This window comes from Nipponia nippon, unplaced genomic scaffold (genome assembly GCF_047370975.1).
Source record: "Nipponia nippon isolate SJK-2023a ecotype South Korea unplaced genomic scaffold, ASM4737097v1 scaffold_6, whole genome shotgun sequence".
In the NCBI taxonomy this organism is placed as follows: Eukaryota; Metazoa; Chordata; class Aves; order Pelecaniformes; family Threskiornithidae; genus Nipponia; species Nipponia nippon.
In genome coordinates, this window is record NW_028262380.1 from 80,710,888 (window position 1) to 80,723,585 (window position 12,698).

General features: G+C 57.2%; 2 protein-coding genes across 2 annotated transcripts in view; one reads left to right on the plus strand and one right to left on the minus strand.

Annotated features, from left to right (window-relative positions):
- Positions 1-12,698, minus strand: part of ALPK1 (alpha kinase 1) — an 88,698-nt gene that overhangs the window by 19,625 nt on the left and 56,375 nt on the right. Inside the window, exons 18-19 of the transcript XR_015699522.1 lie at positions 11,442-11,556; positions 678-832 (exon numbers count right to left, since the gene is read on the minus strand). The gene's annotated coding sequence lies outside the window, so the exon portion shown is untranslated. The remainder of the gene's footprint in view (positions 1-677; positions 833-11,441; positions 11,557-12,698) is intronic.
- On the plus strand, positions 6,019-6,727 carry NEUROG2 (neurogenin 2). The gene has a single exon (XM_087735780.1). The coding sequence runs from the start codon at positions 6,032-6,034 to the stop codon at positions 6,725-6,727; it is 696 nt and encodes a 231-aa protein (XP_087591906.1). The 5' UTR covers positions 6,019-6,031.

Consider the following 12,698-nt stretch of genomic DNA (forward strand, 5'->3'; position numbering starts at 1 on the left):
GGGGAGCAGTCTCGCCGAGGGACAAGTTATGTACCCTCTTGTGGAGTTCCTTCATTTTTTCTGTGTTTTGATGGTCCTCGGCTGAGCGAGAGGATACCGGCTTGTCGTTAGGTTATGGTTTTGATCCCGGACAGTAGTTGTTTCCTAGGGATTCAGTGGTACCTACCTTGAAAAAAAAAATGTAGTTTATGTCCATGACGTGCAAGTGTATTCTTCCAGCCGTGAACCGGCGCTTTCGTGCTGGAAAGGCTGCAGTTCTTGCAGAACGTGCCTTCCTCAGTGTGGCGTTTACCCTTCGTAATGAGCCGTAACCCACCGTTCCTATCCCTGCGAAGTCGCAGCTCGTGCTGGACAGCAAAAAAATCGGGATAAAAATCATCACCCGCAGGACCAAGAGGACTGCGTGGGTCAGCTTCTCTGCATTAATTTCACACCTACTCTCCGCGACGGCTAACAGACGTGTAAAAAACCCTAAGCCACCTCATCGCTGTGTTTGGAAACAGGCAAAACGTGGTGTTTAGTATCCGCCTGAAACCCTGTCTGCGCTCTGAGCTGGCAGTCGGAGACGGCTTTTTCAGGCTGTTGCCCCGGTGCTTTTGTAGAGGCTGCCTTTGGGAAGCAGAGCCCGTTGCTTTATGCTCATATTTTATTAGATAAAAAAAGAAAGCCAACCTTACCCTGGGTTGCATGAAGAGCAGCGTGGCCAGCAGCAGGTCGAGGGAGGCGATTCTGCCCCTCTGGTCAGACCCCACCTGGGGCGCTGCGTCCAGCTCTGGGGTCCCCAGCACAGGACAGACGCGGTCCTTCTGACTGTCCTCCGTCTTGCTGTCACCTGGAACAAGCAAAAAGTCTGGGGGAAAAAATCCTACAGCAAATTGGCACTGAGTTACATGTCCTTGGTCTACTAAATCTTTGGATGCTCCCACAGGAGGCTTGGGTTAGTGCGAGATGCCAAAGTGCTCTGCAGTGAGAAAACTTCCTAAACCTTTACCTGCCTGCTCTGTTGACATGCCGTATTCCCAAACCCTGTGCCCTTCTCTTCGTTAACTCTAATTCTTTCATTTTTCACCATCTGATTTGAGTCTGATTTAACATTGCCTGTTCTACCAAAAACGCTCAGAGAGATGGAAGGTGTCTAGGAAGAGGCTGAGAAGTTTGGGGTGGTTCAGCCTGGAGAAGGGAGACCTCGTTGCGGCCTCTCGGTACTTATAAGAAAGATGGGGACAGGCTTTTTAGCAGGGCCTGTCGCGATAGGACAGGGGGTAACGGTTTTAAACTCAAAGAGGGCAGATTTGGACTAGATATAAGGACGAAATCGGTTAGGCGGAGGGCGGCGAGGCGCTGGCCCAGGTTGCCCGGCATGGCGGTCGGTGCCCCATCCCCGCGAACACCCGACGCCGGGCTGGACGGGGCTCCGAGCACCCCGCTCCAACCCGCTCCAAGATATCCCTGCCCCGAGGTAAAAAACACCGGGAATCGTCGCTTTTGGCCTCTCAGCCGCCCCGGGAGCGGGGGCGACCGGTTCCACCCCCGCCGCCGCCGCCAGGTGGCGCCGCCGCCCGCCCGCCCGTCCGGGGCGGCGGAACCGGGAGCGGGGCCGGGGCCGCCCCGGTAACCGGTACCTCGCCCTGGGGAAGCGCCGGGGCGCGGAGAAGCGAAGCGGGGGGGGGGGGGGGGGGGGGGGGGAGAAGGAGCAGCGGGGGGTTGAATAGCGCCTTTAAATTACTGCTGACACCTCTGTTACAGCTCCCTAAAATCTCAATCAACAACCCATTAGAACGCGACGGGAGTAAAACTAAATCCTCGTTTAAGTGTATTTATCCGCTCTCTTTTCTCTCTTTCAAATGCTAAATCCATTTCAGCATATGCCCCTTCTTTCTCTCGCCTTTCTCTAAAGACTGGCAGCCCGTACTACTCTTGTAAATATGAAAGATGCTAATCATATGACATATCACGTCTCAGTCGGAGCCTGGAATAAAGCCTTGAGATTTGGGATCATTGCCTCCAGACAACAGCTTCATCAGCCGGAAAGTTGGTTTTTTTCTCCTTTCCTTCAACTCTCAATCCCTTCTTTGTCTGGGGGAAAATGCAGCCAACTCGAGCCACCCCGGCCATATGGTTCACTCTGTGTTTTCTTAGTTGAATCCTGAATTGTTTGTGACTTGCGAAAGGGGGTTTTTCGGGGTTGGTTTTTCTTTTTTTGGAAGTGTGTATAAAGACATAGAAGAGGCTGCCCGTACCCGGGCGGCTTTGCAGGGTTCCTACATGTCCTTCACGTGTTCGTTTCACACACGTCCCTCCCGCAGCCACCTCGCCGCTCCCGCTCTGCCCACCGGCCAAAAGAGACAGCCCCGGACGCGCTTTTTAACAATAACACAACCGATTCCGGGGAGCGTGTTGTTTTTCCCTCCGGTGGATGGAAACGCCTTCTTACAACACGATTTATGTTGTTCGTACCCGTCCGCAGGCCGGTTTGAATCTGCGGCGTGTGCTTACAGCAAATCCCTTCGCGAAACGCCGTGGCTAGGAGCAGCCCCCGAGTATTTTCGGTAAGGCAGAGTGGCTTTTAAGACCTGTATAAATTAGGAGCTGAATGAGTTCGGTGCGCTCGAGTTTGGATAGCCCCCTGTTCGACAGCAGCCTGCCAAATTTTCTTTTTCTCTCTTTCCTTACACAAACCCCCAAAAAGGCCCTTTCACCAAATCATTAAATTCTACAGAGGTGGTCAAGCTAGTCCTGCTTTTCAGGCGTTGGAGAAAGAAAAGGGTCCTTGAAGTTTAGAAGATGCCCAAGGAAAACTCATTGAATGACATCAAAAGAATGAGTTTCCATAGCTGTTGAAGCACGAGAGCCGTGTAGCTGCACAAAGGCGGGTTGGGGCAGTGGGACTGTCCCACTGCTCTATCCCAGCACAATTGGGTCACTGAAATAGGGAATTAATTACCATTGGAGAGTGGGCAGCCCATTCACCACTGGCTGAGTTTTATTAAACGCCAATATAAATAACAAAACAACTCTTGTGGCTGCACTATTCCTACACGCCAAAGGAAGGATTATGTTGGGGATTAACATCTTAAAGTCTATGAGACTTTCTGACTCAAGGCTCGGAGCTGGTAATCGTATTTGTCTCCTGGTTCAGCGATTAGTGCTCTCCCTCGCGCACCTTCGCCTGGATGGCCAATGTCCCTTTTTGCAGGCACCGGGTTTTTCACACAATCGGCTGTTCTTTTCCCCACATCTATAGAAAAGAATAAGAAAACTGAAGCGTGTTCACGCGATCCTCAAGCTTCTTCTCTTCTTCATGGGAAAGGAAGGCACCGGCGGCCTTTTTTCACAAGGGAGGGGAGGGAGGCAAACCCTCTTGGGGAGGGGGGGTGCTTGGGACGGCAAAATCGCTCCGCAGGCCTGCACCTGCCATGCAAATCCGCCGGGAACAATCGGCCCCCGACGAGGGGCTCGTCCGCCCCGGGGGGGGGCCAGGGAAGGCAGCGCTCTGAGGGGGGGCAGGGGGGGCGACCCCTCCTCGCCTCCATCCCAAAACGAACCCCAGACTCGCTAGTGCGGCTTGGGAATCCGGTCCCCATCCCTCCCTGCAGCACTTTTCCCTGCGCGGGGGGTGCAGGAAGGAGCTGGCTCGGGGCGAAGGACACCGCAGCAGCCTCCGATTGCTCCCCCCGCACAGAGCACCCCAGGGACCTATTCTGACCCCCCGGGTTACGAGCAGAACCATCCTGCTGGTGGGGTTTGGGGGTGCTGCCGTAGGGCTGGGTGCCCCAGGATTCGGGGTGCAGGGGGTACCCCAGCCCCCCGAACCCTCAGGAGACGCAGCAGGCATGAGGGAGCAAAGCCGGGAGGGGTCCTGTCCCCGCGGCTTTGTCCCCCCCTTTTTCCCGGGGGCCGTCGCAGCCCCCTTCACCTGGGGCAGGCAAGCCATTAATGCCGGCTCACAACTTGTGAGGTCGACGTGTGGATGGGCTCTATCCAAAGGTCTCTCGGCAACACAGACCCTAAACTTTTAGGGCTATTGGGTCACCTCAGAGTTCAATCTTCTTACAGCAAACAAAGCCTTTCTGAAGGTCTCCCCCTCTCCCGCACACAAGCTCACTGTCCTTTATTTCTGGGCTGTGTGATAAGCTTAAATCATTGTGCTCCCATTTCTTGATCGTCGCCTACTTTGGGCTTTTGTTCCCGTAAAGTAGGATTGAGTCTGGCAAAGGGGCTGAAGTTGAACAGTTTGACCCTTGGAGGACAGTTCAGGCGGTGGGCAGCGGCGGCGGCGTTCCCTCGCCCCCTCTCCCCACCGCTCTCGGCCCCACGGCTCTCGCCAGAGCAGCTCGGCCCTCGCTCGCGGACCACACAAGCGCCTCTTGGACCTGCCGCACCGGGAGGGTTGCGAGGGCTCGGTAGCCGCCTCGTCCTCCGTCACCTTGCGCTCAACGCTGCGGAGAAAACCGCTGCGTCAGGGCGGGGGGCTGGCGGCAGGAGTCGGGCCAAACCCCAAAAAGGCACCCCGATGCCCCCCACCCCCCTCACCGAGATTTCCGTCCTTCCATCCCCACCGTGACAGCGACGGAGGGGTTAGGCGGAGGCGGTGAAGCAGTGGGGAAGGCGGCGGCGGTGCTGGGGGGGGGTGGCAGGAGGGCACGAGCCCAGCCTTCACCAGACCCTTTTCGCTGAGATTTTAACTCTTTTATCTATTTGGGGCTTTTTCCGCAAATAAAATTCCGTTTCAAAGCCCGACTCCCCCAAAGCGCCTCGGCGACGGAGTTTCCGCAGGGGAGGGACGCCGCGCTACGGTTTTCCGTTTGTAGGTCCTGGCCGTCATTCCTTCCCCGTGGGTCTGTCAGGCAGAGCCAGCCTGCTGACCCCGGGGGCATGTCGCCAGGCCCAGCTATTCACTGGGGCTTTCTGCCCCAGAGGGTGGTCTGGAGGAGAAGCAAGGGGGAGGAAAGCTTTCCTGGTGGATTGACAAGTTAGGGGTTTGTTGTTTTTTTTTTTTTAAAGTCTTCTTGAGCCTATGTTTGCATCCAAGGGTTGTATTTGTCAGCGCTGAGCAAGAATGGCAGCCCGTGTGCCGGGACTGCGGCTTTCCTGGCTGCCAAAACACGGATGTCAGAGGCGCATGGCTTCTCCCTCCCCAGCCTTGCAAAATTTGCTGAAAATGCAAGGAAAAAGGCAGGGCCAGCACCCACCCTTGGGGATCAGACGCACCCCCGGAGCACGCTGCCTCCAGGGCGGTCCGGTATCCCTGCTTGCAGCCCCAAAAAGTAGCTTTTCCCCCCCAAAGCCGTGTATTACCAAAGCCCCCCCGCTTTCCCATCCCCTCGGGGGTCTCCCTCCAGCACCCACCTCCTCCTTCCCCCCCCCCCCCCCGCCCCGCGGGGGCTGCAAACCACGGGAGACCAGCTCCCAGCACAACACCTTATTGCCCTCGATTCCCCCCACGGGGGGACGTGAGGAGGGCAGCGAAGGGGCTTCCCCCCGAAGGGGGAGGCCGGGAACGATCGCAACCGCCGCCGCCGCCGCTTCTTCTTCTTCTTCTTAATGAGCGACTGAAAGGGAGCCGGCTCCGGCGCGCGTGGCGCGCGGGGCGCCCTGATTGGCCAGCTGCGCCCCGCCACCCCCCCTCCCCTCCGCCCCTCCCCTCCCCTTACCCCGCCATTCATTAATAAATTAGCGGCACGCTCCAGCCGAGCGCGAGGCACCAATGGCGGCGGCGGTCCCGGGCCCCCCTGAAAGGGGGGGGGGGAAGCGGGAGGCGGCGGCGGGAGGGGGGGACGGACGGACGGACAGACCCCGGGGGTCGGTTTGATTGTTCCCCGCCGGGTATATAAGGGGTGTTAAGGAGGGTCGTGTGCCAGACACGCAGCCGCCGGGGCCCCGGGCAGCTCCCGCCGCCGTCGCCGCCGCCCCGGGGCGCGTGCCAGCGCCGCGCCCCCCCACCCCCCCGTCCCCCCCCCCTTTCCCCCGGTACTTTTCCCCCCACCCCCCGCCCCGTCAAACCGGCGAACCGTTAAACCGTCCACGCAGGATGCTGGTGAAGGCGGAGGGCCTGGCGGCGCCGGCCGAGGAGGAGCTGGTGCTGCTGGGCTTGGCCTCGCCCGCCCCCTCGCTGCCGTCCAGCACCGAGGAGGAGGAGGAGGAGGAGGAGGAAGAGGAGCTGCGGGCCGCCTCGCCGGTGCGACCCCCCGAAGCAGCGGGCCCCCGGGGGCTGCGGCGGCTGGAGGGGAAGAGGCGAACGGGCCGGTGCCGCGGGACGCCGCGGCCGGTGCGGACGGCGGAGACGGCGCAGCGCATCAAGCGGAGCCGGCGGCTGAAGGCCAACAACCGGGAGCGCAACCGCATGCACAACCTGAACGCGGCCCTGGACGCCCTCCGCGACGTCCTGCCCACCTTCCCGGAGGACGCCAAGCTCACCAAGATCGAGACCCTCCGTTTCGCCCATAATTACATCTGGGCCCTGACCGAAACCCTACGGCTGGCCGGGGCGGCGCGGCTCGGCCCCGACGGGGCGGCGGCGGCGGGTCCCGGTCCCGCCGAGGGCAGCCCCTCGCCCGCCTCCTCCTGGAGCGGCGGCACCGCCAGCCCCGCTCCCTCCGCCTCCCCGTACGCCTGCACTTTATCCCCCGCCAGCCCCGCCGGTTCCGCCTCGGAGGCCGAGCACTGGCCGCCCCCGCCGCCTCGCTTCCCCCCGCCGCCGCCTCCCCAGCCCCGCCGCTGCCTTTAGCGCAGCCCCCGGGGGTCGCGGAGCCCCCAGCCCCCGGGGGCAGCGGCATCTGCCCGCTTCCCACGGCCGGCGGCGGCGGCGTCACCTGCCCGGCCGAAGCGGCCGCTCCGACGTGCACTTTGTCCGGTTTCCCAGCTCGGTCACCGAGGCTTTTGTGTGTCCCCCCCCTTCCTCTGCCCGCTCCCCCTTTTGCCATCTGTCCCTTACGATTTACAGCGGGGAGAAAGCAAGCAAGCGAGCGAGCAAGCAAGAAAAAATAAATTGTTTTGTTAGAGGCGCAGGTTAGAAGTCATTGTATAATTTGTAGGCTTTGTGAGGGCTGAATGCAAGCGTGGAAATTTAGGCTGAACTCTCTATCAAAAGGGGAAAAAAAAAAAAAAACACCATAGAGGGAAGCGAGGGGGGAACGGGGAGGGAGGACCTCCTCATGCATTATTTATTTCGACCTTTAGGGGACGAGGAACTCCCCCCTTCTTTCAGGAGATTAAAAATAAATCAACAGACTGAAAACCTCAACAGACACGGAACATTACAGCGATCAGCCACACACGTGTTCACATTTATTTATTATAAAGAAAGATTTCATGGGAAATATGTATTTTTTTGTATAATTTACAGAGTTTATCTAGTATGTATTTACAGCTGCAGAGCAAAGGGATTGTTGTTGTGATAAAATATAAATAAAAATCTCTAATTTTCGTAACTTGCGGGTTGCTGCTTTTTCGGGTTTGCGTGCCGTCTACCGGGCGTCGCGGGGCTGGGGGGCCGGCGCCCCTCCTCACCTCCGGCGAAACCGGGGTCCTTACGGTGACGAACGCCGCCGGCACCGGCTACGCGGCCAACAGCCGCTTCTGCAGGCAGAGCCGGTGTCCGAAAATCGCCTTGTCCTTCTTAAAAGAAAACTCCTTTTTCTTGCGGAATAAGACCAAGACTGAACGTTTGGCGATGCCAGCTTAGCCCCGGGGTGGGGCTGGGGGGTGAGAAGCTGCTCGGGGGGACGCGGGTCCCAACCACGCAAAATCGCTTTATTTTTCCAGCCAGGTGAAGCCTCGGAGCGGATCTAGAGGCGACAGGCGCCATCAGAAACGCGCGCACAGCTTGGCCTCTGCCTCCCTTCACGGCGTTTCGTTTCTGTTCTGGGGTTCCTCGCGTGGCTGATGATAACGTCGTGAAGGAAAACAGCATTAAGCACAGTATATATATATATATATATATAAAAAAAAGTTTGGTGGAAGTTTACTGATCGTTTACGGTTCCTTCTCGGTACAGAAGATGCCGCACGGCAAACGCGTGACGGAGGGATAATTATCGCGCTTCCTCAGGCTGACGGCTCCTGGATCATAGAATCGTCAAGGTTGGAAAAGACCCTTAAGATCATCGAGTCCAACCGTTAACCTAACACTGCCAAGTCCATCTATACCATGTATACCATCTATACCATGTATACCGTGATGTTGTAGAGAAGGCCGCAGGAAATAAACGTTACTGAGAAAATAAAAAAAAAATATGCCTGGGTTTTAAGACGAAGAATTTCCTTTCTCTGTCTCTTTGAGGGATGGCTGAGGCCCAAGTCAGAGGCGAGTCCAGGGGGTGCGGGCCAACGGCTGGGAGCACCCCTCGGCTGTCCCAGGGGACCGTCACAGCGCGGGTACCGACAGCCCAAAGCCAGGGATGTCACCGTGGAGGGGGAGATGCCGAAGGCCACCGAGGCCCTTCAATCATCGCCCCCCGCGCGCCTGGGAGCACTTTGTGACTTCTGGGTACAAACACCTGGAAATCATTAAAAACCAGCGGAGGCGCCTGAATGTATTAATTAAATAAAATACGCGGCACATGAATCCCCCTCGCATCCTGGGAGCGTGAAACCCGGCCCTCGGAGCCACGTCCCTGAAAGGGGGCGGGGGGGAGGGGAAGAGAAAAAACCCCAACAAAACGTGTGAAAAGAGAATTAGTGAAATTAGGTTAGGCCAATAAAACGTGCGGGGGTTCGCCCCCCCAGCCCCGCAGCCTCGGGCGAGCAGCGCTATCTAGCCTGATCTATTGTTTCCCCCCCTGGCAGGGGGGTTATTGTGTGATAAATAATTCCTTAAAAAAAAAAAAGTGGGCGCATTTGCATAATCACTGCTTTGATGTGGCCAGCAAGATGAAGCTGTGTCCCCCCAAATCTGCCATGGGCCAGAAGGAACAAAACAAGAGGGAGCCTTTCAGTCCGCTGGCGGTGTGTGGGGCAGCCCGTCGGGAGCGGGTTTTTTTCACTCTCGCTCTCTTTTAACGACCCCTTTTAATGATTAAACTCCAGGAATGCCAAAAAGAAGGCTAGCGCCTCGCTCGCCCTCTCCGTCTTTTCTGGCCGGGTCTCATTGTCCTTCCTGGTTTCTCTCCGGCTTTTAAGAGGCGCTGGAGTAGGTGCCTTCGGCTCTTCAAATGGCCAGGATGGACGGATGGGATGCGCTTCTCCTCTCTCGATGGCGAGCCAGGCGGGAGCGGGAGGGACGTCTCGGGTGGCTCAGCACCGGGATGCTCCCTCCAAGAGTCCTCGGGGAGGGACACTGCTTCTTGCCGGGTTCGGCATCCTGGAGGTATTTCCTTCCGTCCCAGGTAGAGACGCTGTTAGCAGGAGCATCCCTCGTCCTGCTGGGGCTACGGCAACGGGAACCACCGTGGGACAAGCACACGGAGCTTTGGAGGATGGAGAGGGGGAGGTTCGGGAGAGGGTTTTTTTTCTGCCGGGTTTGGGGTGGGAGCCATGCAAGCCAAAGCTTCCCTGGTCCCCGGGCAGGGCTGCCGGCATGGCCGGGCTGGGCTGGAGATGCCCTCGAAAGAGACGGGCCCGAGCTGGGAAGGCGGGGAGGGGGAGGCAGGACAGCGCCGGCAAAGGATGAGCCGGAGAGGCTGGATTTGTTACCCAACCCATCCGCCCACACCCCCATTTTTCCTTTGAATGCAGCCGAAAAGAGTTGATTTCTCTCTTTCTTCCCTCTAAACTTGAAAGAGTTTATTTCCCTCTTTCCTTTTTTTCCTTTTCTTTCCCTCTTTTCTCTCAGAAGACCGATTTTTGGAGGTGATGGGATGTCCCAGCGCTGACCTGCGGCTCCGCAGAGCATCACGAAATCAGCCCGCGGCTCCAGAAACAATTACAGCGACCTGGAAGTGGACCGGGGGCTGCAGGATGGGCAAGCACCTCTTCGGATGAAGTGGAAAACCGGGAGGTGGTTTCCATGGCAGCACCTTCCCATAATAACACGTGTTTATGATCCTTCTGTGTATTGTATTTTGGCATAAAAGCTTCTCCGCGCCGTCAGAGCTGGAAGGGCAGCTCCGTGGCCCCCGAGGGGGTTTACAGCCCTCCTTGACATAAGAATAGCCACGAGAAGCCAAACTAGTGCCGGTGCGACAGCAGCCGCACCCCAAGGGCTTGCGCTTGCTCGCTTTCATGTCAGACATAAATCTTGCAACGGATCGCCATAAATCTTGCAACGTATCGCCATAATTAAAAAGAGCGTTCCCGACACGGCCCTCATCTGGCTGGCGGGTTTTCGGCGCAGCTTTTCAGGCGAACACCTCCGAGCCAAGGCAGAGAGGCGGCCTTTCGGGCTCGGGCACCTCGCTGCTGAGCCGCTGGGTGCTCAGCGAGATTCAAAATGAAGGTAGAAGACCCGGGAGGACTGTCACTTCAACTTAGGTAGCTTTCTAGATAAATCTAAAGACATTTAGGCTCAGCGTGAAGGATCTAGCTAAAAAACCCCGAATTTCCTAAAGCCTTATTCAGGTGCCGCAGGTTGGGGGGTTCAGGGTCCACTGCTCCCCCCAGGTTTTATTCATTAAATGATTTTCTTGTCACAGTGGTACTTGGGTTTCGTGGCGGTGGAAAAGTAATGCCGTGACGCTGGGAAACAACTAGCTGAGGGTTCACCTGCCATGGGGCATCCTATGGTGCGCTCTAATGGCTTTGTTATTGAAATGGATATGCCATTAAGTAATTAAGCACACACTGGCTGTTTTTTTAACACTGGATACATTAGTTACCCCATAATGTTGTTTTAGTTGAAAGGACCAATCATCTGGGATATGAAACAGTTAAATCTTTTCTTATTCCCATAAGAAAATACGTATGCGACTTGAAGAAATGTAACCAGAGCCCACCCCAAAATATTTGTAAAATGTATTTTTCTGTATGAAAGGCATATGTTTCTCAGCAGATGAAAAGCAAGATCCCACACAACCTTCTGTCCCGGGACAGGCGTTGCGCCGACCATCTCCAGCCCGGCAGCACTCTGCCTCTGTCCCCTCTCCGTCCCCAACTCCCTCCCAAATCTCTCTTTTCCATTCCAGAGAAGGCAAGTTTTGCCTTCCCTCAGTTCAGGCTGGAGCTGGTCCGTGGGGCCGTCCCACCTCCCCGCAGCCTCGCCTCAGGCTCCGGCTTTCCCCACAGGCTGTTTTTTTGGGTTTTTTTTGCATTTCACTACTTTCTCCTCGGGGACTCAGCCTTTCACTAGTTTCATTTGCTCGCTTTTTACATAGGGGGGCCAGTCCTTAAATTTCGGGCTCGTACTCCTCACATCGGCATTTCATAGTCTCTTCTCCCTGAACTGATTTAATGCCCTTAAATACACCGAGAGCTTTTACGCTGATCTCTCAAAATACTTATCTTTTCATTTTGTGATATTTAAGAAGTTATTTGAGAACAGCCGCTGAGGGAAAGTCTGTCACTCACCAGCTCAGTTCCCATCGCTGCCTCCAAGGGTCCTGTTGCCCACACTTGCCCTCTCTGGTTTGTTTTTATCATCTGCAGGTCCCACAGCCGCAGCCACCTCGCAGAGCCTCGACCGCTGCAGGGGGAACAAGGAGGGGAGGAGGTTTTGGTACCCAGCAGGGCTCGGGGAGCTGGCAGCGGGTCTACAAGCCACGAGCAGCAGCTGCTGGCCCGGCCATGGGGCTAGGGGAGGTCCCGGGCGGCCAGAAGCCCCCCGGGGAGGGGGAAATGCTGGCCGGCCTGCCCGGGGGGCTGCAGGTGGCTGGGGGATGGCTGGGTTTGTGCCCAGCTTACTCTCCCTGTGATGCTCTTGTGGGACAAAACACACTGTGTGTCCTCCAGGCACTGGAGGACGTGGTGGCAGGAGAAATGATGCGATTTAGGGGGTGGAGGAGAGGGGCACGGTGCTGGTGGGTGTACCGGGGGGTCCGGGAAGGGCCCGGGGGGTGGGAGTGAGCCTGGCCTTGCCGAAAGCGCTCTTCCCAGTTTGATTTAGGGAAGGGAACAGAACCATATCCCAGGTCCAAGCCCTCCTAGACAATGGGAGTGCTTGGACCCCCAGCTTTGCAGCCAGGTCCCTGGACACCCAGTTTTCCAGCAGAAATCGTGGTGTTGCTTTGCCTGGCAGCAGTAAAGCCTTCGCGACTTGCTGCTCCCCCCCCCCCCCCCCCCGCCCCCGGCTTGTCCCGCAAGCTGCTCTCTGCCCGGGGAGGATATTTTGAGCATTAACCGGGGATGTCAACAGGCCGTCTGGTTCCCTGGGCTGAAGTAATCAGATAAACTCAGCGTGAAGGAATAAAAGTGAGCCAGCAGCAAGGCTAACGGTGACATGAAACTAAGCCGGTGTTTTTCAAGGCAGGCTAGAAAGCTTAGTGGGAGAGCCTGCCTCGGCAGCAAGCAGCTCAGGCAGCCGCGCCCAGCGGCACATCCCGGCTGGTCGGTGGTGGGAAGGGGCTGCTTCGCCTCAGCTTAGCGCACCCGCGGGGAAACCAAGAAGCATGAGCTGTCCGAGCCCGGGGAGCTGCGAGCACAGGGTGTGCTCTTGCAGGCCGGTGTTTGGGCTAAGGCACGCGTCCGAGCGAACGTAAAATGGTAATTCATGCCCTTGGGAATCCCTGGGTTGCACGTAGGGTAAAGAACCTCCAGAGACTTTGTGGGGTTCTGCAGAGATGTCAGGATGGAGGGGCTCGCAATTTATCCCTTGGGGGGTGAATCGTA